The sequence below is a fragment of the Bombus terrestris genome, chromosome 9 (assembly GCF_910591885.1).
Source record: "Bombus terrestris chromosome 9, iyBomTerr1.2, whole genome shotgun sequence".
Lineage (NCBI taxonomy): Eukaryota > Metazoa > Arthropoda > Insecta > Hymenoptera > Apidae > Bombus > Bombus terrestris.
This window is the reverse complement of record NC_063277.1, coordinates 15,580,747-15,607,914: the sequence shown is the minus strand read 5'-3', so window position 1 is coordinate 15,607,914 and position 27,168 is coordinate 15,580,747. Positions and strand designations below refer to the sequence as shown.

Sequence of the window (27,168 nt, the reverse complement as noted above, 5' to 3'; positions counted from 1 at the left end):
TTGAAAAGGATTTTTGGAAACGTGAATCATAGAGGGGTAAATAGGGCGCAGAATTTTTTTTAAAGACACTCATATCCCACAAGTTGCTAAAGTTAGAAACACGACGAAACGAAAGGAAACTAATTGGAACGAAAATTCGAGGATATCGCGGACTACGAAGGGTTATGGAAAGGTGGAATGTAGACACCTTGGCCCTGTTAGTTCCGCCACGTCCCAGTTCTACGTCAGTGGATCGGTTCGTCCTGCCACGCGAGGCGTCACGACGCTTCGCGGCGTGCGCCGGCGGCGAACGTCGCGGCGTCGCCTCGACTGGTAGCCAGGCAACGCGTATAATATGACCAGCGTAATAGTTTGAAACGAAACGGTCGCGGGAGCGGATCGGGTTCCTCGTCCAACCATTTCTTCCCCACTTTTTTTTTTCATTTTTTTAATCTCGCGATCCTTCGTCGTCGTCGTCGTCGACGACATCGGGCTCGATGGAGAACGCAAGTGGCCCGCAACAGTACCGAAGGGAACCAAGGGAACGCTTGTACGTACACGTCGTGCACGCTTTATGCCGCGTTTCCATCGTGGAAAATACGTTTGGTAATTTACGTCGACTGTATTTGATAGCGTTAGATCTATTCTGTGCAGAAAACAAAAAAGAAAAAGAAGGAATAGAAGGAATGTTCCGGTATTTTGGAAGTATGGTTGGGATTAGATGTATATATACGTGGAAGTGAGAGAAAATTTTGGGTTACAAAGTGTGAGTTTAATACCATTATGCCGCGGTAAAATAGGCAATAATAGGAAAAAGACTCGCGGATAGAATGTACAAATATTTAACTATCCATGCATAATCTTTAAGAACCAGAAGTTTCAATTAGCATTAATGATGTAGTAGTTTCATAGTCTGTTACTAGCTGAATCAAGTATGCCAAGGCGATTAATAAGTACGTTGCGGATATTCGTGTAATTGTAGAAAATGTCAAAGTGAAAAAAGTTACATATAATATGGAAAAATGCAGGAAATATTCGAAGCAAAATATCCGTTTCGATATTTCATGGAGGAAACAAATCCCTATTCTCCTTTAGCTATACTCATAAAAGTATGAAATTGCATAAAGATCTACACTCTAGCCATAAGTTCTTCTTCTTCTTCTTCTTCTTTTTCTTCGGTCTAGTCTAAGCCAATGTCTGTTAAAAAATTTATTTCGTAAATTTTTCACGATAAACCGCTAGCCTTCCAGCCTAACGCCATTGCGTCCTACGGTTTTAAGTAAAATAATCAATGGAAAAATAGGACAACGTTGGTAAGAAAACAAAGAGGCACAAGCTTTGTGAAATATAAAAAGGATCGTAACGCTTGTTGTATCATCCATTATATCTTCGTAACTCGATCTTTCTTGTCGAAGTAGTGAGATTAAATATGAGGGCGGTGGTGTAGGTTTCGATCTACCGAGTAGGTTGATGAGTTATGTAGTCATTTCAACGATGAATGACTATCTTTAAATTATCCTTGACCAAGTGTGATCCCACAGCTGTTGCTAGAAGATTTGAAACGTTGTATCGGTGTGAATCAGGCTTTAAACGTAAAAAAAATACGACGGAATACAAAATGACGGTGCATGTTTGGCGACGAATATAACGAGAAACCGATGATAGTAATTATTCGTGATGGTTTGATTGCAACCGATTGATCGTCGTACATGCACGTTACGTTAAAAAGAAAAAAAAAAGAAAAAATCGCGATGAGAAAGAGGTACTCGACGATGTTGTACATATTTTGGAATACTTCGATTTAATAATAACGTTCATTAACGGGTGAATGGTTAGCGTGATAATCCGTTTTTAATTACAGATTTCATATTACATCATAAACTTTGTGTCTTTTTATACGACGTTAAAAAAGAAAGGTCGTCAGGTATCGTTTCATAGTCCGCTAAGCTGAAAGTTTCGTCAATTGAGTAGGCTTGGCATAAATCGATCGTATACCGGTGAAGGACGAAACAAACAGCGCAAGAACTATAAAGAAGCTTTGTTCGTTCGAATATTTATCTTGCATCGCGTGCATCAGACATTTTATGCAATAAAAGGAAACAAAATACCTCTTTTATACTTTTTCCGCTTCTACGAAGCTTTTATCGAATACGCAATTTTCTAACCTAAGAAATCTAGGCTATAGATGAAAAACATAATAACACATTTCCTGTTCTTTGCAAGAGAACAGTCTTGAACCTCGGTATGTTATCAATCTTCCCCACGTCAAAGCTACTTTTCCATTCGATTTTCCAATTAAGTACGTGTCTTTATCTCATCGTTTTCGACATTTAAACGATATTAACGACATTAGTCAGGCAGGTTAATATTCATTAAGTTGGGTAAATACGTCTCTTTCTAGTCACCGAATGTCATAAAAATCAGAAAATCAAGAAAAATGTACTTATCACATTTTCTCCCGTTTCTAACTACAAATAGGAAATTAGTCTAGAAGAATATATTTTTAAATAAAAAATTTGTCGAGCAATTAAGATCAACCAAAATAAATAAAGTGATCGTCTAAAAAAATTCTAATATCTAAAAGCAGAAGTTTGAAATGAATCGTTGAAAGAGAAGAGAGAGAGAGAGAGAGAGAGAGAGAGAGATAAGCGAATGAAAAATTTAAAGTCGCACGAAATCTTGATATACACGACGCACCATTGGCTATTTTAATACCGTGTCAAGGAGTTAATTATGCATGCTTGTATTCAAGATATTCGCTTTGTTTTCCATTGGGGAATGTGCGTCTATAAAACTGGGACGTATTTTAATTTCCATATGAAATTCCTTGTATTTAATCTTAATCGAAGCTTTCCATTCACCTCGCCTCCGTACTAATTTCTTTCGTCACGATCGCGTATTACTTTTTCCCCTGACCAATTACAGGTTATTAACTTCAATCTAGCTAATCCTCGACGATACGTTTTTATTAGCAGAGTCGGAATAAAGTTGGAATAAAATTTAATCGAAGGTGAGATTAACTTTTATAGCTACTATTAGCAATATTACGATGGATATTACGACTATAAGACTAGTTTTCTCAATCGTTTTTAGGATTTTTCTTTTAGGAAATGTATTCTTTAAAATCAGTTAATATGTTAATAATTCTCATACGTCAAAGCTGTTAATAAGATTATTACACGTGTAAAATCGCAGCAGAGTATACAAGACTGTTTATATATTCAATTACGAGTCACAACGACAGACCATTCTGTAAAAAGTCTACGCATTTTATAATTTTCTTTATATTTTTTTCTCTCATTTTAGCCTTAAATTGTCCTGGAACAAACGAACTACTCTATCGTTTTCCTTTGTGAAAAAATCGAACCGCGGAGCGCAGCTGATCCGCAGGCTTCGGGAAATTATCTTGTTGTTCGATCGACAGCACGCTAATGTTCCAACTTTGTTGATATACAAGATATCGAAGTAACGTATTATCGTCTACATCGAAACTGATTCTACCATTAAGAGAAGTACGATTCTAATGGACAAAACAAACGAATCCTATGTCTGCTAAAAGTGTTACTTCACACACATACCTAACTCACATATATATCTAACATTCTAAAATTTCTTTTATGCTTTGAGCTTCTTATGACAAACAATTTCTTCCAGATCTTAGGATCTTTTTAAATATTTTATATTATAGAATATCCCAAAGCCGACTTTCTTAAAAATATCTTTCGATATAAATGAAACTATAAAAGAAAACAGTTTGTTCCTGTTCGTGCTACCATACGAGGTCAACTATCGCGGAGGAACGCGGACCAACAGGTTGGAAGGGAAGGCGAGGACAGGGGATCAAAGGCTAAAAAAAGACGAATTAAAATTGCGCAGGTAGAGTCTGCGGTATGCGACAAAAACGAGCATTTTGATCGAGGAAAGCCAGGAAGATCGAAGGCCGAATAATTCGATGCAAATGCGTCAGGAAGGCATCGAAACGACACGACGGTACCACCAACCTCGAGTATATCGTGACTACAGTAACACGCTCCAAAATGTCCTACGACTCGAATCCATCGGTGAAAAGGTAAGGGGTGGCTTTTAGCTGGAATCTCCGCAAAGGGCATGATCGATAAACCACGATACCACTTTCAAAAGGTTCTTGTACGAATATCGTTTTAAAAAATAGTTGTGTCTCAACCATTGACTAGGAGGAAATCGTGAATCTCAACAGCGAAAATGAATTCGCTTCTCTATCTTTTTCCTTTAGAAAATTTCAAACAACTTTTATATCTGCCTTTATTATAATTTTAAAAACAGTTAAAACGATCCCGATTAAGACTCGAATAAATTAAAGCTAATCAATAGTACGCTTACAAATGAAACAGATATTTTCCGTGGCACTCTTTAGTCATTGTTCTAAGAAATCTTTATATATCCAGCTTTACGCACACACTAAATTATGTTTTTAGCTGGTGAATTTTTTTCGATTACGTTATATCCAATTTTACGCTACACACGTATTATGTAGCTATTATCGTTGCTTTTCTTCTACTTCTCTCTTCGTATTTTCTATTTTCCTTTATTTCTTGCATCATGTATGGATATATACACAATTGTGCGTGTATCTTGGCTTTACAATCGTTCTATTAATAAATGATAACAATAACAAGAACCTATTGTAAACAAACACTAAGGTCTATCCTTGTCATAAATAAATCTCAAGCTCGTCAATTTCGATAAATATTCACGGTTCGTACAGATTTGTAGGCAATATCGAACATCGATGCTTTATCAGATTTATCAGGTTATATAAAACGTAAGAATTCAATCGTAAAACACGATACGCAAAGTGGTTCTTAGAACAGGCATAAAAGTGGACAAACCGTGTGAGAAAAGGAACGTTTCAGGACCGCGTTTCGGCGAACGATGACAATGCTGGCCGCTATGGAAGCTACTTCGAACAAGCGTAATAGCACGAACATGTATGAGGATGCCATTTTACCAGAATACAATGTCACCACGACAGCGAGCGGAGCGGCTAGCAAGACGAGTCACTTCGAGACCGATTTGCATGGGAATGTTAACATTCTTCTCGGCGGGTGAGTAACCGGCTTTCGATGCACGATACTCAATACCGGTCGATCGATTCGATCGGCGATACACAATCCCGCAATCCACAGCTTTCAACGACTCTCTAACGTCACACGGGGAAACTTTACACGTGTTTTCGATTTAGTCGAACGGTATCCCGCGGTAATATTTTGTTCTATTGTACCTTGGCGGAGAATTTGCCTGGAATTTTCTTCGATGAAATAATGAAAAATTTTTCTATGCAGAAATAAACGCAGAGAATTTATTTAAAATTTCTTTTCTACAGAGTCATAACAAGGAACCGATTGTAGATATTTGGCAGATCGTGGAACCCGATCATTGATTTATCGATGAATATTTTTCTATATCGTTACGTTAATATTACATAGAATTTAGTTTCAAGACTGTGAGCTATTTATTTTACAATATCGCGGGGAATTCAGCCAATGTTTATCTATGGAAAGAAATTTACTTTAGATATTTTCCTCTGCTATGATAATATGGAATTTATTTGATATATTTTCTTGCCGAATCCCACCATCGAATATCTTTCCACGATACTAAATTTCCTTTTAAATATTTCTCATCTAATTAGAAAGAAAATCGAGAAACTTTATTTTATAGTTATCTTATTTTATGGAAATAGATTAATTACCGGGAGCCTATTTCGAACATTTTTCTACGAAATCTCTGTGAATTTATATTAAACACTTTTCTACGGAATTACGAAGGATTTATCTGAAATGTTTCTAGGAAAGTTGGTACATTTATCATTGAATATTTCCGTCGGGAATCAATTTATTTATTTAGATAACTGTAGAAAATTTATTTCAGTTACTTCTAGATCGAGCGACCTTTAATTGAACCATTTTTATGATGTTCGAGTGCTATTAATAGCAATACGTTTCAGGATGAGTTGTTCCAGCTATTTGTATTTTCAACGGCTTCATTAACTCATCGATCGGTGTTATGTAACAACGAACGACGTAAATAAGCTTTATTTAAATTTTAAATTATCTTCGTAACATGATTAAACAGAGAATCTGATAAGGAATAATTAAGGACGCCAGAGATGAATTTCCATAGGTTTATTATTTTTAAATCACTTGCAATTTATAATATTAATCAACCAACGGCGTCTCTTTGCTTGATTAAAGTCCACGCAACTTTCATACGGTTCTTCCCTGCCGAGCAAAGAAAAGATAACATCCGGTAAGCACGATTTAGCCTCCTTTCTATGTTATAGACCGTATTTACTGAGTAAACCATTAGATCAGTGTTTCTCAAACTCGATTAGCATAAGCAACGAAAGTTCATCATCTTCTTCAACTTTTTACGCTACAAACGCGCAAGTAACTTTTTGAAAAAAAAGAAAAAGAAAAAGAAGTAAACAGAACATACCGTACTTAGTATAGCGAGCCTTCGTATTAAAAAACTTCGCGAAACTTTCATTCAATATCGAACATGTCATCGTAGAAACGCTAAAATCTCATCGAAGAAGAAGAAAAGAAAATTCGATGGAAATTGAAAGAGAGGATGCTCGGTCGGATCTCTGGACGAGTTTATAAGTTTCGTAATTTCAATTTGGAATAAACGAAGCACGTTTCAATCAATTTTGAAACAACTTTAGACAGATTCTTTAGAGAGAAAGATTCTACGCTCGACTTGATTTAAATCGTTCAAAATTATTATAATGAAATCGTTATTTATATACTAAAGATGTAGCAAAGAAAGAAAGAGAATTCACGAATCCTCGAACGACTGTAAAATTCGACAAATTGTATCAAAACTGACGTCGTAAATTTTGAAAATATCGCAATTCCGTAATTTTCATTGAAGAAATAAGTCGAGTTGGCTCGTGACTCATAAAGAGAACGGTTTGTACAGGAAGTGGCTCCGTCACCGTAATAATTGCAGGAACAACTGTATTACAGTAGCCGTGATCATTTAATGCGGCGTATCGTAAACAACGGCCATCGAATCACCGGTTTGCCACGATGGCGAAGCTCGTGGTCGCAGAAATCGTCTCGACGAACCGTGAAATCGCAGACTCGTCCTTTTATCCGCGTGAAACGACTCTTAACGGCGGAGACTGTTGCTTACCGTCTGCCATTACGCTTAAGTTTCTAACTTTCAAAAAGCGTTAAAGCCATTAAAGACACTTTGAGGATGAGTGAAAGCGATTATCGCACTCGCAACAACAATCTCCAAGTTTAACATTAGCGAATATTAGCCACACTGATATTTTGCTGTCTGAGTTTGTGTTAAATCAATCAGCGACAGATTTTTTTTTTACTCACTTTTTTCGGAGGAACAGCTTCTTTGATGTCTGTACCTTGATTTCGAAGTTTCTTTTCATTTCTGTCGCCTACAATATAGAGGGTGATTCGTTTAAATCGATTATTTTTTATATTTCTAGTACTTTTTTATTGGGTGGAATTTTAAGGGATGCTAAAAGCTTTTCAAAGGAACTCGTCGCTCGGTCACACTACGAAACAAATTTTTGCAGAATATATTATACCATTGAAACGATATTAGAGCGATCGACTTAAACGAAATGTTCTAAAATATTGAAATGCACGTTTTACTGTGGTTGGATAGGGAATAAAGACGAAACGAACGTACGTCAACCCATAATTTAGATCTCATTCGATTAACTGTAGCTGTTTATCACGATACGTTACTTGAGAACTATTTTCTTCATTTATCACGGTGTTGCTGTTAGTAGCGAATTTCTATCGTAAATACACACATGAAAAAACACTATAAATAGATTTACATAACTATTGAAATAAAAACTTGTCGGTATATACTTGGTATTTTGACCTTCGTATTATACCTATGTTTTTGAATTATATGTATTTTCTAGATTCTCATGAACATATTTAAATTTCTTTCCTCGTATAGATAAACAAGTTTTCTATTACGAACGATTCAGGATAATTAATTCATGAGAAATTTACCTTGTATTTTAACATACGCGTTTCTATACGCCGCTATATTTCCTGCATTCTACGCGTGTTTTGTATATTTAGATTTCCTCTAAATCCACCATACGTAATTCTCCCATTCATAAGCAATCAACATTTCTATTATAAAAGTCTTAAGAGTACGTCGTTTAATTCGCGACGAAATTCATCCTACAAGAGAGGCTGCACGTCTACGAATCTCGTCTAAAATCGATAACAGGATGAACCGTGGCTGAAGATGATTTAAAACGGCCACACAACTATGAGGGAAGAGGTTGACGCGCGATAAATATACGCTCGATGGTCTCATTTCTCTCTTGGCTACACGCTCACGTTATTCTAACTCGCGGCACGGGCTCTGTTTTCTTGCAGGGCGATGCTCAGCGGCGTGATTATGGTCGTCCTACTGATGTGCTACTGTTGTCACAAGAGCATCCGGAAGAACCGACCGCAAGAGTATCCGCAATACTGGAGGACAGAGCCAGACGTGCATAGCCTCGAGGTCTTCACCACGGAAGCGCACGCTGCTGTGAGTAACCTTTCTCATGATGCGCATCAAATTGCTTAATTGACACGTCTCTAAACGAATAGACGATTTATTTCACGTTAACCACGACTATAACGTTCTTCTGAAATAAAAATTTTCCTCTCACACGGTGAAATTTTCATTTATATAATGGTATAATTTAACAGAGACGAAAGGATAATTTCGCCAACGTAAGATCGATTGGCCTGTGTAAAAAATCTGACAACGTAGCTTCGTCGACTTTTTCTCATCTGACGTTCGAAATAACGACAATGACGAAAAATATAGAAATAGAAATAAGTCGGGTCAACGAAGGGTTAGTGCACTCCGCTGGAAACAATTCGACTCGAGCAACTATCACGAAGGCAAGCAGAAAGGGTTAACAATAGCAAGATCTCACTTTGAGAAAACGACGGTCGTAATTTCAAGCATTTATCAACGCAAAGTACTGTATATACCGTGTTCATTATGATTCGCGTTCACGAACGTGGTGCACTTAAACGGCACGTTATGTAAGATTCAGTTAAAATAGCACACGCGAACCGAAGTTTCCGTGGCCCGATCAGATCGAGCTGGATTTAGGTGATGGTCGGATCTACTCGATCGTTCTGAGAAACGGATATCTTATCCGTATTTCCAGATAGGATATAGCTAAAATCGGTAGCCTCGTTTTCGACGAAAACCAACCCTGTTAAGGTTCAGGTTAATCCGGCCTTGTGCTAAGCGCGATACGAACATATTACGCGATGATTATATTATGCCGTATAACTGACTAATCGCGCGATGCTCTATCATTTGCGGTGAAATCGTTTGCGGTTACCCTGGCTAAACTAATACGATCCTATCGATCAGGAATCTTCGTTTCACGCTTGGCTCGGCTTTCGTCCGCACTCTTATCCAATGAAAACTGTGTGTTACGTCCCTGTCGAAAGACTGACAATTTTTAGATTAATTCACGAGGAAAGTTAGAGGAGCTGAAAGTTAAAAAAATAAAACAAAAAATGATGAAAATTTTAAGTAAAAGTAAAATAGGTCATCCTCGAGGAATTCCTACCGTGATATCTCTAAGAATGTTTCGTCTTGTGCGATTGACCAGATTTCGCACGAATTAAATAATTACTCGCGTATCGATTATATAAGCTTTAATTGTTCACTGTTAGACGCGTGGACATTAATCGTCTAGCGTTTAAACGCTCATTAGCATACTGCCTCGTGACTATTTCGTTCGAATCGCAGGCTTGCTTCTCGCGAAATAAGGCTCATCTCGTTTCGATTTCCGTCAAGTTCTAAAACTAAACTCTAAAACTCCTCGATATCGATGTCCGTTTTTTCAGTGCTGCGAGAGACAATCGACAGGCGAGGGAAACTTGGACGAGAGCACCTACGGCGCCCTTTCGTGTCCTGTGACGCCAAACTCTGGCCCTGGACCACCGCCGACCTACGACAGTCTGATCTTCGACTCAAGAAGCCTGCCCAACTTCATCGACAAGAAGCCCGAAGGTGCAGAGACGCCAGGAATTATAATCCCTCCCATGGTGTCTACCTTACTAAGCTTGAGCACGACCGTGAGATCCACGGAATGCAACGAGGCCACGGAACAAGAAATCTCCGACGAAGGATTGCCTTCTTACGAAGCCGCCTTAAAGTTGGACGCGAACGGCTACGTGTAACAATGACGACCGACACGCCTCTCTGATCCCGAAGAATTTTACGATTCCTCGAATCGATCGCGTTCCTTCGCGTATCTGTCTTCAAGTAGAGCAAAGAGATTGGAACGTCGAGGAATTGGAAAGAAGGAAGTTAGGTCCATTGATTTTTCCCTTTTGCGCCTCCACTTCTCTACCTACGTTTGGGAAAACCTTGCCTCCTTGTGTTTACAGCGTCGCGAAGAGAAGCTTTTCCGACGGATCAGACTGCGACTCGAGCAAGACCGTGTGCAATTGAAATTTCTGAAAGTTACAATCCAAGGGAACAGGACGAGAAAAGAGTGACACTTGAAGCGAAGCAGTTGGAGGATGTTTGAAGGAGAAGTTTCTGGTCTTCGTTTTTGATCTCGAGAGAAGAATTCGTCGAGCAACGAAGTTGTAAGTTGACAAGCATCGGACGTTTAGATCTAATTCCGGAATTTTAAAAAAAACAGAGCGAACTTATGGAAGATGAGAAATTGCTCGGGAATCGGGATCGGGTAGTTTGCGATCGATATGTTCCAAGTTACTTAGAAGGAAGATGTACGCGTTCTTTTTCTGGTTCCGAAGAAGAGAGGTTTGTTTCGAGGAAAAAATTGAGATGAATAGAAGCACCTGTGGATGTTCGATCTTGCGATCGAATTTATGGGAGACGATGGAGAACAAGTTCGAAATTACGTGCCTGATAAGAACGATCTTCGGCTGTGATTTTTAAAGAAGGAAAGAGAAGAAGATAAATATTTAGGACGACGTTAAAATTCTAATCGAATTTGCGATGAATGAAAAATTACGTATCGACTGATGTGGAACAAAAGTGCTTCAGGCCGTTTGAGAAAAAAAAGGAGACAGTGACGATTGAAATGGAGTCCGCGAATCAGGTGTCGATAATCCTTCGACTTTTCTGAAACCGTGAGATCTGATCTGTGAATTACTGAATTATTATCTGTGAATATAATGTGATTAGACGAATGTTGATTTGTGTTTCATTAAATCGAATACCGAAACTCGAGAATTCAGCAACATCGTTCAACGAACGTATTCCAAAGAATATCCTGCATAATATCTCATTTCATATCATCCAGAAACTCGAATTCTCATCAATTTTCATGTAACGTGTAAACCTGCTCTAAATAAATGCGAAAAATATATAACATACGAGCATTCGAGAATCCAGGCGTGCTAATTGTTCCAACTATCCACAGTGTTAAATGTCGGATACATTCGCAGCAGCTGTTTACAGTGAATCCATCGTAATCGCGTAAATTCGCGTAAACAAAGAGACAGAAACAACGATATCCGTTGGAGAGATCGCGATCGTTGTTAAACTTCTCATCGGCTGAAATAGTACGCAGAGAGCGCAAGAAATCGATGATCTTATCCTTCAGCAAGTGAAGGCCACTTTAGTGGTCCTCAACCATATCGTTGATCAGCTTAAAGACCACTTTAGGCGGGCATGAATTACGCCTTCGTTTATGGTCGTTCGCGGAGCTGATCGAGTGTCGCGAATTCGTCTATGTGTTAGTTAACGTGGCTGGTCGGAGTCCTCGAAACGGCTTATGAAAACATATTTCTTTTGTCGGTGAGGAAAACACGAGAAAAAGGATTGAAAGAAGTTTTGGCGAGAGGTTCGGATATCGATAAAAGTGTGCAGCGCGAGGATTCTATTAATCGAAGGAAACCAATCTGACAAAATTGCGCGATAAGCGAGAGGATTTAATACATCGTTGTCTGAGCGACGAGAAATTCCACGAATTTGGATTTGCCACGTTTCTTCGATGATTTATTCTCGTTCCGAAAAGAATATTTTTAGTTTCAATGGTGAAAGCAAGGGAAAGAAAATTAAGGAAAATATCGCGAGGCTCCGATAGCGACGAAAATATCGAACGTTTCCTTCCAATCGAAGAAAATCAATTTGGTAAAATGGACAAAATAGAAAAATAATAAATAAACGAAGTGACTCGATATCGTGCTTTGAACAACAAAAAATTCTGTATATTCGAATTCGTGATATCTCTTCTGATAATACATACGATAGTAGATAAAAACAGCGATATGAATTATTCGATTCGAGCGTAAGACTTGTTCCGTTTAAAAATTAACAAACGACGAATATCTGACGAAGTATGTAGGAATATTTATCTTGCAGAGGAAAGGTAGTTTAGTCTATTCCCAATTTCTTATCATGCGAATAAAATATCAGTCAAAACATAAAATCATAAGTACATTATAGTAACATCATTTATATATATAGATATATAACAACATGATAAAATTTCACTTTAAAATTGCAAGTGTAATGAATTATTATCTGGCTTATCAGTCAGAGACTAAATAACATGTTATAATTATAATACAAGCATGTAAATTGTCTCCTTAATGTCAGTGATTACGCGGTGACAAGTTAATTTCAAAGTGTATTCCCGTGTTTCAGATAGTTATTGCTTATCTATAGTTATTTCATTCAACGAATTCCGAAACGTGTGACGTCGGGACCGGATACACATTGCAATCCAAGATAAACGATATGTTATCGTCGAGCAGTATGCAAAATTAGCATAAAACTAATCACCGTAGAGTTTGTGACAATCCCTCGAGACAGCTAATGCCATTAACCGACATATTAGTTTATTTGTTTATTCATATGTTTCCTCCATAGCGTATAATAAAACAATACCCATTAATATAACTTTGTTTTGTACTCAAGTCTTTTGGATAAATAATGTTTTCTATTTTCCTTTTTTAACCGCAATTATTTAAAAAATCCTATCTGATAAATTAGAAAAAGAAATCGTTTCTCTTAAATCGTCTCAAATTATCTTCATTTTCTGTCGCGATTATATTTTTATTTTTTATCTATATCCGTGTATTTTTCCTCGTGATTCAAGCGTAGTTGTATGCGTTGTGCATAGAGTGAAATCACGATAGTCGTATCTCGTTATAGAGCTGATAAAATTGCAAAATGCTTCATATTACGCATAACGGTAGTTCATCAAGTGTTTTAACAACAGTTCAAATACTTTCTCGAGCCTCCGTAATTAGGGTGACGTGTACTCGACGGTATCTCAAGTATCGTATTTGTAATATCTACATGTAAAGGCGTTTAAATAACCTTTAAATCGCGTAATATCAGTATAATTATTACAATACGGTAAGTTGATCGTAGGTCGTTCGTTATCATCCGGAATGGAACTATTTACGAGATCCACGGCTACCTTATTTAAAAGTTCGTGATCGAGAGTAGAAAAGTTTCGGCGTGTAATCATTTTCCGATCTTGTCGGTTGGAAAAGAAGGAGGGTCGGAAGTTCAGCAACTACCCTCGTGAACGGATCGACGATTTCCGGTCGGCTGCGAAAGTGGATTGCCATTCGTGACAATAAATTATTTCACGCCCGTTAAAGCAACCTTTTTTGTCACGACGGAACGTTACGAAAGAGGAAATCGTAAAACGAGCTGTGAAACGATCCGCGATGTTGTAAACTCGTGCTTCGCTTCTTCGAAGGCTTATTCCTTCGAGAGGAAAGAAACCGATTGTACCAAGAAAAATTTCTATCAATCAGTATTTGGAATAATATCGATCGTAATTTACGATTACCTTCCGCCTCTCTCATAACTAATCCGTTCCATTATTTTTAAATTGTCATCACTGTTACCTAAATGAGGCTCTGAAACCTGATTTTCAGTAGACTATGGTTTTCAATTAATATGTTACAGCTTTACTTAGATATCGATCGTCTCTCATATATCTGACAATTCATTTGCGGCATCGCTTTGGAATTTGTCAAATCCGGTAAACGAGGAAACTTGAAAAATTTCTATCAATCAGTGTTTGGTATAATATCGATCGTAACTTACGATTATCTTTCGCCTCTCTCGTAACTAATCCATTCCATTATTTTTAAATTGTGATCGTTGTTACCTAAATGAGGCTCTGAAACTTGATTTTCAGTAGATTATGGTTTTCGATTAATTACAGCTTTGCTTAGATATCGATCGTCTCTCACATATCTGACAACTCATTTACGGTATCGCTTTGGAATTTGTCAAATTACTCCAACTCCGGTAAACTAGGAAATTTTCTACCAACGTTCCAAGCCAAAGGATATGAAATAGAAGAGTTGCATAATATTTTCTACTTATAGAATATAATTAACGTAATTTTAATAATCGACCATTGGATGTACGTATCGTGTCGCCTAACGCATATTCACGGGCCGTGAACGATCGAGAAACAGGTCGTACGAGTTCGCGTATATTTCTGACGCACTGCAAACAGGAACGTAATATGTTTCGATTAATTGGCCTTGCCGTAATGGTGCCACCGTCTGATTCATTATCCACGTCGACCGTTCGACGACAGAATAATCGCGTGTTTTACAACGTCGCTGGATTTCGGGTTTAAACAACGAACCGGAGAAAACCGGTTGGCTTTTCAAAGACTTCCACCCCATTCACCCCTTGTTCCACTGGTTCCTCGTATTTTCCTCCTATCACTTAATAGGATATTTTCGATTCAGGCGACTTCGTAAAGCGTATTACTTGTCTTTTATTCTGGTCCACTCTCGTTTGAAAAAGAACGCATCGAATCTGTTCTGTACATCTAAGTATCTTCGCGAATGTTTAGATATTATTACGGAGAAAGTATTGGAATACTCGCGGAAACGTCTGACGAATGAATATTTACGATTATCTGGCAGCTCTCTCGTAAATAATCCATTGAATTATTTTTAAATTGTCATCGTTGTTACCTAAACGAGACTCGACAGGCCTCTGAAATTACTTTGAAATAAATGTAAGACATTCTGAAATTTCATAAAATCTAAAACCTAGAAAATGTGAAATTAAACGTATCCATATGAACTTTGATTCTGTGAATTTTACGTTGAACCGGCTTGTACAGTAAGAAAAAGACAAATATTTTCTCAGCCAGACGAAGACGAATCCTTTCCTTCCGAGCCAACTAATTACGAGAAAACATATTTGAATCGTTGATGAAGTTCTACGCGGTATAAGAAAGTGGTAAAATTTTCTACGACAAATATGGATACCTTCGTAGAATATTTACATAGAAATTGTTGTTCTCTGTGAGATTAATTTCTTGTAAATAGCAGAGGCATAAAATATATTAAAATTACAGGGGAAGAAGTAACCGAAGGCAAACGAAACGAATTAACTTTTGTCGGTCTAACATGCGTTCTGTTCACGAGCCGGATAAGAAACTCGTTCCATTTCGATTCAGATAGACGAGTTGCTCGAACAAATAACCGATCCACGAAAGTACTAGCGGAAAAGACAATGGCACGCGAGCCAAGATCGTCTCGAGTCGTTTCCTCGTCTCGTGTATGCCCTCGAAACGGTGAAAGCGACTAACAAAGAACCGTGTTGTAATTATTTTAGCAAGGAAAGCTCGTGCCGCGGGAAGTCACTGCAATCGAAAGGACAATTCACGAATTCGCCAGATAACGATTAACATCGTAATCGTAAATTAAATGGCCACTTTTTAAAAAAGGAAATTTGGTTACTTATTTTGTTACATTTGGGAAAATATTCTGCAAATAATTCGTACGTTTTCTAACACATTTCTTTCCCTTTTATATACAAATACAAATTGTTGCTATGTTATTTATCGTTTATCCAGGATAAAATTGTCCGAAACAAAGATTCATTTTTATTAAATAAAAAGCCAATTGGTGTGAGGAGAACTCTCGATGGTATCTCTTTTTCTACAAAAACATCGAAGCTAATATATTGTGTTTTTTAAGGTAGGTGTCATAAATATTTATCTGTAATATTTAATCGGTTTTATTTTAAATCTTCTACGGATAAACGAATTTATGTAATAAAGTTATTTATCGGTCCTTTAATTTTCAAGTTCCACGTATCTGAAGATTACGTTCAAGTAAAATTCCAAGCCAACGTTAAGAGACAGAAACAAGCGAAATGTTATAACGAGGACAGCACGTGATAATAAATTACGAATCGATGTGAAATTAAATAGTACAAAGTTCCAAGGCATTTAAGTTTCATGGAACAATTGGTTCGCTGGAACGATAATAAACTCACGATTTATACCAAGACCATTTTGCAATTTCCTTTAAAAGCGAAACACATTCGGTAGCTACAAGGCCAGTCGTCGAATAACAAAGTATCCACCAAGGCACGTGTATTATAATATTGCTAATTATTTGCCATTTTTAAACAATATCGTTGGAAAATGCTCGAGGGATGAACTTAATAACACGAATTACGAGCGAATAGTTTTGTTCGATCGATTATCGAAAAAGTAACGGTTCCCGTATCACGTTCTTCCGTGTAAAATATGATCAGGTAAGCTAATTATTATTAGACTGCAGAGTTTTATGCATCTATGAAAAGTTTAAAGGCGTAAACGTGCAGAGAATGCGTATACGTTATCGCTAATCAATATCCAGACATTTTACAATGCATAAAACATTGGATGAATATTAATGAAATACAGTAATACGATAAAACGCGTGTAGTCAAATGATATTGCAATAAATTCGACATTTAAATTCGTAATGATAAAGCATAGAAGTAAAAGCGAATCGATAATCCAAATATTCCTTTTGGAGGAAGAAATATATAAAGAAATATTGCAGAGGTAATTATTGGACAATAAATCAGACAGAAATTAAAAAGCACGCAATTTATGGCTATTAAAGCGTCATCAAATGATTTGCTGTTAGCATAAATTCATTAAAATAATGATAAACTTTAACCCGTTTATAATCAAGCTACGTTTAAAGCAAATAATTTCGTAGATAAATGCAAGCGAATATAACATTTATACGCTTGAAATATTGTAAATAAGTCGTTAATTAGCGATAAGTCTATTTGTTATGGGTAACTGTGATTGAAAAATTCACCGAATTCTATTTTCTTTGATTTATATTGTTCTGTAATTTTCTACCGAACGATTTAACTATCTAGTAGATAAATATTGACGAATTAAATAAATAATAAATAAATAAATGTTTTCGTCCCTAAATAAAAGGAGAACAATTCATTGTATTTGCAATTCATTAGTCAACCAGGATAAACGAAGTTTCGACGAAGCTATTATCATTGCTATTGACGAAGTTTCTGCGTCAAAGACTTTATCATGCCTGCACGCGTTCAATAAATCCGGCCAAGTACGTTCTTCCGATATTGCGCTCGATTTCATTGCCCTCAAAACCTTGAACAATGTTATTAATTGTGCAACTCATCGTGAAACTGCTTCCTTGTGTGACTGCACGATCGTCCCATATTGCGTGGGTGGTCAAGAACAATTATGAGAATGTGCTACATGAGAGAGAAATGGAAGCAGAGAAAGAGAGAGAGAGAGAGAGAGAGAGAGAGAGAGAAAGAGAATTTATCAGTCTGTGTATTTTCCTTCTTCACTGCTTTTTTCATTTTTTGATGTTGCGAAAGAATGTCCAGGGTTATCGGTTTCAACAGAATTTAGATTTACGATAAGAATTATGGCGAGTTGACAATTCTACAAGCATTAATTTTCAAGATATGGAAATTCTAATAACAGGTATATACTTATATCATCGCTCAGAAGCAGCCATACGCTGATTTATTTCTCGAAATGAAAGAAGCTCAAGGAAGAACACCTTTTTTTTTACAGATCTTTTAATTATAAATCAGATTACGAAATCAGAAAGTACGTCTGAGGTTAGAAGACTGAACGGAGGATAACGAAATTACAATGAACTCGATAAAATGCTCACGCGTGACCTTTACGTTAAAGAAAAAAGGGCCAACTTTCGTAAGTCAGAAATCCAGCAAACAAATTTCCTCAAATATTTTGGTCTTTGGTCTTTGGACAGCAAACCAACCTGGAAAATACACACGCGAGAGAAAATGAAACAAATAAAAACTAACAGGGAAATTATGAACTGTTTCATAACTCCAGCAACTCCAAACTGAATACAAACAGTAAACTGCGAATCTACAAGACCATCGCCAAACCCGTATGGACATATTGAATTCAAATTTGGAGCATGGCTGTCGAATATCCTAAAGTAAAGAAAATAGAGAGTCCACTACGACCGTTTATTCCAAGAAGTACATTAAATGCACCGTGATATGTAAGAAACAGGAACAGATAACAGATAACATAAGGAAAAAATTCCAACAGGAAATTAAAAGATATTCCGAAGCACATGAACACGGTATAAAAGGCCACCAGAACCAACTTGCGAAAAGTTGTTACTTTGGTTTACCCAGCAGCCTCAGAAGGAGATATCCTTTGGATCTATCTATATCCAAGTATTAACAATTGATTTTATACCGATACAACATTAACGTTTACTCCGGCGATTATAATAAATACATCGAAAAATACGTCGAAATGTGTTAAAGCATTGCCATAAGATAAACGCAAATAATTGTAAGTATAAAATTAGGAATATTTGATAAAAGGGTACCTAAAAAAAAAAAAGGGAGAAAGAGAAAATAAGATAATAAGTTAGATTAGTTTCTATAAGGTACATTTTAATTAAAAATTGCAGATAAAACAAAAATTATAAATTTCCACCGAAAATTTTATTGATCCGCAGGGTTCTATTCTCCCGAGATCTCTTCGAGATGCCCAACAAGAACTCATCTCTCGACGAACGATACAATCATAAGAAGCTATACTATTTTCCTTCTTGCGAATTTCCTTCGTATTCACCGAGAAAGGAACTCGAGCCTGGCCTAGTTCCCCGATTCACCCTCTTCGTGTATATTTCAAACAATGTGAAAGGACTTCGACTCAGCTTCATTCTTCGACTACTGATACGATGCCTACCATACAGCGAGTTACAGAACAGAGAGTCGACCTCTATCTAAGAAACCTGTTATTCTAAACTTGTTCGTTCGAAAAATGACGAAAACATAACCGGCATTCGTCTACGATCGCCGGATTGGTGTTGCCATATTTCAGAGTCTAGATTTTAGATAAAAAGTTCTGCAACGTTTCTTGTTTTCGTCGGCAGATAAGAAACGTAGAAACTGCGCGTTGCTTGCATTCGTAGGAAGATTTTATTAAAGGGAATTGACTTTGCCGCGTTGCTTCGTAAATGGAATTGGAAGGTGACTGGCCAGCAGGCTCAAACTCGATTAAACAGACTGTACCGTCTTCTGGTGTTTGGCCTGCGAAACTTGAGGTCCTCGCTATAAAATACGTCCTGAGTTGCAGATGCGCCGATTGAAAGCTCGCAAATTGCAGAGTTTAATTCCGATTCGTTACATCGAGAAATTAATTATACAACGTTGATAATGCTCCTCGTTAGACGTTGATATGAACAATGGTTTAAATAAATAAAATCTTGTCATGGTGTTTCTTGGTGTAAAACTTGGCAGGGTAGATCGGGTAGTTTTAACAATTTTACGCGGAATAGGACAAAGTCTGTTTTCTATCAGTCACGTTGCATCGACCTTCGAACAGTGTGGTAAAATGGGGAAGAATTCGGAACGAACGAGTTGGGAAATGATTGTCTCTTTATCTTTGAGAATTCCCGCATTATCAGACGCAAAAGATAATTCCAACTTTTACAGGAAACGAATATTAATAATTGCACTACGTATGACTGCGTTTAAAGCGTGAAACTTACGGTACTACGTCTCACGTTTGCTCTTCATCTCTTCGATCTCTTGAAAAGAAAATTACGAAAGCTTAAACTACCAAAGTCCTGATAGTACGATAATACGATAGCAAGCCCAATTCAAAATCTTCGTTTTTATCTACAGAAGCTACATCCTACTCAATTCTAGATCTTGCATTTTTTTTTTTTTTTTTTTATTTATTGCCTATCGTCACATCTCCTGGTAGGGTATTAGTGATTAGGATATTAGTATAATCACACGTATTCCTTGCATGTGTAAATATTTAAATAGTATTTACGTGCTTAATTTGTAATGTTTAGTAGTTTGTAATGTTAATTGGCAAATATTTAGATAGCTCTAAGATAGTTAACAAATTAATACAGTTTGTATATGTACATATATCTATTTCTTTTATGCAACCTAGTCTTTCCATCTTGCATTCTGTCAGTTAGAAATGATGGCATATTGTTGGGTATTTTTAAGTTGCGTTTCGTGTCCTCAAATTTGGTGCGGTAGCAAAGTAGATGTCCGAATTTTACCGTGCCAAAAAATTTCTGGGTCGACAATGCACAAACGCTACCAACTGCTTCGAATCGTCATATATATAGATTGTCTAGTTGGAGATCAAAAAGGAATACGATAAAAATGTTAATTTCCATACGATCGTTGTTGAGAGACGTGTAAACGATTTGCCGACAAGGTTATCTTTGTAGAATGAAATTTCCCGGAAACACGGCGACAGTTTGCCCCGTGGAGGTTTAACTTAATTTTAATCTAATTCTAATCTGGAACTAACCCAGATTCTGCCGCGTTTAAATTGAATTAACCATCATTTCCTGGTGTCGTGTCATGAGCGCATTAATTAAATAATGATGAAAAAATAGGAGAAGATATCAACGTGGTACGAACGTGAGAAATGTTAAACAGGCTTTAGATTCGCTACTCTGAAGATTTGTTCGTGATTTTCCATTTTAGAACGATGTCAGATGAGACAATACGCAAACAAATTTTTTAAGTCTTTCCACCTTTACGAAGACCGATTTCAATTTCTCGAGCGATTTAACGTGACAAAATTCCTGTGCATGATCCCTAAATCTCTCATTTTGAAAATGTCTTGCAGTCTTTACAAAAACTATATTCGACCCCAAGAAGCTTTGGTTTGCAAAAATATATAAAGTATACAATCAACAAAGTAAATTCGAGACATCGTATATAATATTTTTGAAAATTTTCCTGTCTTAGCAAAAATCTAATTTTCTGTTTCTTGTGCGATATTAATCGATATAAGATCGGCGCGATTGTATCAATACGACTGACTCGAGCGTAGAATTCTAATTTCGATGCAGGCGTGGTAATATTAATCCGAGCCAAATGAAATTCGGCCGATCTGGCGTAATTACATGCCTCGTAAATATTAACAAAGGATGCGCGTTCGCTGGATTTTCGTTTCGACGTGGAACACAATGGAATCGTTTTCAGAAAAACGAAAAAAAAACCACCGACTGGGCTGCTGGTAACGAGTTTCTGATGCGTTTTTATTCCTTTTTTCCCCGCGATCCCTTTTGTCGGTAGCTCGAAAAACATTAGTCGACTTTTTTCCACGTGAAACGTTTCACGTTGTAAATTGCTCCAAATTTTAAAGCTCGCCTGTTTTTCGTTAACATTTCCATGAATAACAGATATTAAAATAATATTTGTTGTATAGTATTAAAAATATAGCTCGCGCGACCCGTGAGATTATAAAGGAAAGCGAAATAGTGAAAATTCGTACGTAAAATAATTTTTAAAAAAGTTCCATGCCAATTAGATTGTAATTGTGACTGGTATTTCCGTTTTTGTCCTAATTAAATTGTTGTCCTAATTAAATTGTCCAAAAAATTTTGTCCTAATTAACGGAATCTTTGGTTTAAACACACGACGAGATAACTGAATACAGCGAGTGTAACAACCACTTTTCAGTTGACTTTAATCGCATCTCGCGTTGGTATAGAATATAAAATATTAATGTTATATATAGATATGAACACAAAATATAAATATAAAAATATAAACGAACGAATATAATAGAAAGGAATGAAAAATATGAGCGAATATAAAATATAAATATCAATGACTAAAAAAGATCGGAAATGCAAAATGACTTTGAAACAAAACAATATGATACACGACGTTCCTAATGTAGAAGCCTAATTGCTGAAGTATTTCTAAAAAATTGATGGGTCAGAAGAAACAACAAACAGGTAATATTCATCTCTGTATAACATCATGCGAAGACATTCTTTAAAAACACAATTAATCGCCATTAAAAGATTCCTATCGTGAACGGTCTAAGACTTTTGCAGAGTACTGTATGCAAACGGAGTTCGCGTCCTCTGCGAGACTCTTCGCAGAATGAGCGGTAATCACGATGCATTTAAACATCGATTTGTATCAGGTTTTAAACCTTTAAAGGTCCGCAGATTTATTAGAGTGTCAGTAGCGGCCGCTACTCTGAACGCGACCCGATCAATTTCTCCTCCAAAGTGATCGCGTCCTACTGAACCGCGTCACGTCACGCTTCCTCGAGAACTTCTCGCACATAACATACATCGTGGATAGTCCTTTCCATTCACCTGTGCCCCACAAAGATATGGCCACACGTAGGTGTCGGCGTACAGAGGCCGTACGTGTAAATACAGGGTGTCTCAGTAATCGTGGTACGATTGCCGATAGAACGATTTTATGTAAGGAAACAAGTCAAGAATATAAAATAAAATTGTTCGTGTAATACTTTGTTTTTGAGAAAAATAATTTATGAAAATTTATCACGCGTGTGTACCTACCAGACCAGTTTCCAATTAAACACGTCCAAATTTTATTTTCCTGGCAATATGGCCTTCAATGGAAAAACTTTATCGTACGTTTTTAACTTCTTTTTACATGTAGAACAATCTGCTGTCGATTATTTGCTCATACCTAGACGGTAATCAGCCAAGTTTAATTTGACAGATTTCTAAACTCCATTTCCTCGAAAACGAAGCATCATATGGAAAAATGGTATTCTACATTTTCCACTTGTTTTTCACGTAGAGTCATTCTGTTGCCGATTGTACAACGATTGCTAGGTCACCCCGTATACATGTAAATAGGTTACGCCTTTGTCCGTGTATACATAGTACGATATACACGAGCGTCTCTATAAGCTAGCCAAACGCGCGACAGGGAACAACAAACCGTAAAAACGGTCCAACTACGGGCTGACAGGGCAAGAATCTGGCTGGAATACGCGGACGAAAATCGATGCAGCGGGAGGAACGCGTGAAACGCTTTGTACCACGCGACTAAAGCGGTGCCGGATTGGTAAGTGTACTCACCTAACCTTGCTCCGCAGGACAGCTTCTTAGCTTGCGTTATCCGCGTTGTCCTCTCTCCACGAGGAAACTTCCATGAACCGGTTTTTCTCTTTTAATCGATCTTCGGCTTAGCGTTCGGGGTATACCAGGTATACCGTCGATTTACGCAGCTTTAGGGGAGGCATCGAAACGGAGAAACGTTCGTGAATAACGGTATATCCCTACCATGTCGAAAAAAAAAATACGAAAGAAAGAGGCACACAATTTGCTGCCCGCACGCGCTCTTAACGACTTCGTTACTCGGAATCAGCGAGACACCGAAGCCGCTGAAGCGTACTTCGTCGCGCACGCATCTGTCCGTCACTCACCGACCAGATCTCCCACGGAATCGAAAGCGTCCGTACGCTTTTGCCTCTCCCGCGCCTCTACATTACGCTCAGCAGCACGCTCAGATAAGCGAGTCACAGTCACAATACTAACGAGCTACACTCGCGACACTCGGTCGCTGACTGAACGTGTTGCTCCCGAGTGCAGAGACATCTGGAGGCAGAAAAGAGAACTAGTAGCGCTATCGTTGGTTTCGAAGTCGCTTTGAATGAATTACAGATGGGTTGTGGGGATGGTATGTACGTGTTCTGAGATACCGACCTCAAAAAAGATTACACTTTACACAATCACAATTCGATATGAAGAATAAGGAAATTACGTTTAGACTTTTTTTTATTGTTGAACACAATGAAGACGACGGTTATACAAAATTCTTCCTTTATTAAACCGGCAGCGATAGGTACTCTTTTATTTAGTAATTACGCGTCTCTGTTACGCGTACAAAGCGAATCTTCAGCTTGCTATAATTTACTTACGTACCCGGTTTGGGAACGTACATGCTGTCATTTCTCTATTAAATATTTCCTATTCTCTAAATGTTAGAAACAAGAAAATGTTATATGCATGTTATGTGGTTTTATAAGGCAGAAATGTAAAAACTTCTTCCTTATCTATATCTTATCTGTCATTATTTTATATCATTTTATGCTATATATTTTTGTGTTTTGTTACTTTAGAAATTGTATTGGGAAGATATAAGAGATCATGATATACACCTTAGGCCAATTGAATTACCCGCGAAGATTGAAAAATCATATTTTAAAGTACGAACTTTATATGCTAAAAAAATTACATAGCTTAATTAGTAAATGATTTCTTTAAACAGTTGTATTTAATTGCTCACATTTCTTTTTGCAATTGCTCTAGTTATGTAGAAATCGATTTATAAAAGTCGATTTGACTTTGATAATACTATATCATAATTAGCATAATGCAGTGCATTTTGCAATGTTGCAATTGACCAATAAAGGAAAGGGTTTAGGCTATTAATATTATACCAAATTATATGCAAACGTAAATGTAACGTATGCTGATACCTATCTACAAGTGCAATAGCTTTTTAGTTGCGTGATCTTTATAAAGATTTTTGAAATGTTTCATGCCGTCAGAAATAGATAGGTTAGGGTGCATCTAACAATAATTGACGTGTCAATGCAACTGCAAATGGCGGACACCAATGGTGACACTTCCTCGGTAGAACAGAAAATCGAGAAACTGGCGATATCCGCGAAGAACTTGGCGAAAAATAAAAATGACGAGGAGAGTGGAAAGATGCGGGAGCCTCGTCTATGGGGTTTCGAAACTAAGGAACTGTACAAAATCGCAGTCAATTTTTATAAAGGTGAGTCAATCATATTGTCAGTTTATTAAAATAGTATCGCTATTCGCTTCTTTGAGTTATGTCAGAAAAACCATATGTTTGTGTGGATACGTGCTGTTACATTATTATGTTATATATTTCCAACATGTCTGAAATTTGAAGTATAAAATTTCATGAGAACTTCTCTGTTGATCGGTGTATATGTTTGTAGCCTACTGTAGATTTTGTAGACTTATGTTTTCTTTTCATTATTTTAATGTATAGATAAGGTTATCTTCCTTCCATGTAAACATGTCAATTATACAAATTGTGTAAAAATTATAGAAAAAGAAGGCAAAGCTGTTCATTTGTCTTATGAAGACAAATTAAAGCTAGTGGCTTTTACCCAGCAAGTAACGCATGGCAAATGTACTACGGAGAATGCACCACCTTTGGGTGTGTTGGATGTAATTGGGAAAGACAGACGCTTAGCATGGCAAAGTTTAGGAGACATATCCAAGGAACAGGCGATGGAAGGATTTATAGTTTTGTTAGACAAGCTATGTCCCCTGTTTATAACAGTTGTAGAAGCACAGAAAAGGGACATCGAAGAGAAGTTAAGGTTGAAAAGGGAGGAGGAAGCAAGAAAAGTAGAAGAAGAAAGGAGATCAAAAGAATTAGATGAACAAAGAAAGAAAGAGGAGGAAGCTAGATTAAAGGAAGAAATACAGAGGAGACAAATTCAAGATGCCTTAAATCAACAAACATTTTACCAATTCAAAATGTATGCAGAGCAACAATATCCTGGCAATCCAGAGCAACAAGGAGTACTAATAAGGCAATTACAAGAACAACATTATCATCAGTACATGCAACAATTACATCAAAATCAATTACTAGTAGCAGATCAAATTCCAGAAATAAACACTGCCATAATAGAAAATGCCGAGAAGGAAGAGTCAAAAGAAACAAATGAAATGGCCACATTGAACAGAGAAGATTCTGATGAATTGCCAGATGATTTCCCACATATAGATCCACCACAAATGTGGACTAGACAGGGTATGAATGCCTTCAAGGAACTCATTAGGAGAGAAGATGGTGATGCAGTTATTAAAGTTGGTCATGGAGAAATACTAACGGTTAGGGTGCCGACGCACGAAGATGGCTTGTGTTTATTTTGGGAATTTGCGACGGATGGCTATGATATTGGTTTTGGATTATTTTTTGAATGGACAAAACCAGAAACAAATCAAGTATCGGTACATATTGCTGAGTCTGAAGGAGAGGTGGAGGAGGAGGAGGATGAGGAAGAGGATGATGAATCTGAAACAAAAGATGATATAGAAAGTGGAATAACAAATAATGTAATTCAGTCTAATTGCAAACCATTGCCACCACCTATAAGCGTGATAATACCTGTAAATATATCAGTTTACTTTTTAACTTCAGAAATAGAAATAAAAAAATTTTCATGTTTCTAGTATTCTTATGCTAATTGTTTTTGCAGATTTTCAGGAGGGATTCACAAGAAGAAGTCTATGCAGGAAGTCATAAATACCCAGGGCAGGTAAATGAAAATATATCTTTGAAAAAATCTAATATTTGTAAATATTATCGTACTTATATATTCCAATTACAGGGTGTGTATCATCTTAAATTCGATAATACATATTCACTTTGGCGAAGTAAGACGCTTTATTACCGAGTGTACTACACACAAAATGGTTATGTGAAAAATTAGCTTTATTAAAAAAAAAGATACTATGCAATTCACTGATCATACTATCGTTGAGAACTAGCCTGTTGTGATTATTTGCCAAAATTGCTAGTCCAACTAAATGAAGAGTCCTATATGTTATTTCTGTTCACACCAAGTGTTTACAAGAAGAAACACAAATATATATTTATTATGGTTATGTAAAGACACTTTATTGTTTAATATGGCAAGCAAAGTGGGCACAAGTAAAAAAAGAAAGGCTCCTATCTTTCCCTTTTCCATGGACGTTTATAAAAAACAAAGCAAAACGAAAAAGTAAAGTGTATAAACGTCGGTAACAACAACAAATCGTGTATCGCGAATAATTGTTTTAATAGTCCGATATATTAGTGTTATATTCGATTGTATAATATGCCAGTAATGTGTCGGTCATTTTATGCGTAATAATTGTTTTCTTTTGTGATAAAGATTTTAGTATATCTTTGTTGTTATCTCACTCGTGTCTGTACTTATACTTTTATAAATATTATCCCACGTTTTGGAAAAATACATTGGAATCAAACCATTTCGTTATTTCTCTTTTTCCTCATAATGGT

General features: G+C 36.8%; 3 protein-coding genes across 12 annotated transcripts in view; 2 read left to right on the top strand and 1 right to left on the bottom strand.

Moving 5' to 3' along the window:
* Positions 1-23,680, bottom strand: part of LOC100645012 (probable beta-hexosaminidase fdl) — a 38,670-nt gene extending 14,990 nt beyond the window's left edge. Inside the window, exons 1-3 of one of the 4 annotated variants that reach the window (XM_020864469.2) lie at positions 23,534-23,680; positions 23,187-23,386; positions 7,356-7,423 (exon numbers count right to left, since the gene is read on the bottom strand). In XM_020864469.2, the coding sequence (XP_020720128.2) occupies positions 7,356-7,414 (59 nt within the window). In that variant the 5' untranslated portion in view covers positions 7,415-7,423; positions 23,187-23,386; positions 23,534-23,680. Of the gene's footprint in view, positions 1-7,355; positions 7,424-23,186 lie in introns of all 4 variants that reach the window. The other 3 variants (XM_048408855.1, XM_012312153.3, XM_048408856.1) reach the window with 3 other exon arrangements.
* LOC100645638 lies at positions 161-11,404 on the top strand. Of its 7 annotated transcripts, XM_048408859.1 has the most exons (7): positions 2,905-2,989; positions 3,286-3,491; positions 3,668-3,792; positions 3,856-4,048; positions 4,872-5,063; positions 8,397-8,553; positions 9,885-11,404. In XM_048408859.1, the coding sequence occupies exons 4-7, from the start codon at positions 4,017-4,019 to the stop codon at positions 10,218-10,220; spliced, it is 717 nt and encodes a 238-aa protein (XP_048264816.1). In that variant the 5' UTR covers positions 2,905-2,989; positions 3,286-3,491; positions 3,668-3,792; positions 3,856-4,016; the 3' UTR covers positions 10,221-11,404. The 7 variants fall into 7 exon arrangements, with proteins under 7 accessions (XP_012167537.1, XP_012167536.1, XP_048264814.1 ...); XM_048408858.1 differs by having other exon boundaries at positions 601-2,989; positions 3,668-4,048; XM_012312147.3 differs by lacking the exons at positions 2,905-2,989; positions 3,286-3,491; positions 3,668-3,792 and adding an exon at positions 161-529.
* Positions 23,681-24,480: 800 nt separating the features above from the next.
* Positions 24,481-27,137, top strand: LOC100645332 (Golgi resident protein GCP60). Its single transcript, XM_012312161.3, has 5 exons — positions 24,481-24,572; positions 24,662-24,894; positions 25,198-26,273; positions 26,363-26,422; positions 26,495-27,137. The coding sequence occupies exons 2-5, from the start codon at positions 24,705-24,707 to the stop codon at positions 26,594-26,596; spliced, it is 1,428 nt and encodes a 475-aa protein (XP_012167551.1). The 5' UTR covers positions 24,481-24,572; positions 24,662-24,704; the 3' UTR covers positions 26,597-27,137.
* The last annotated feature ends 31 nt before the right edge of the window (positions 27,138-27,168 follow it).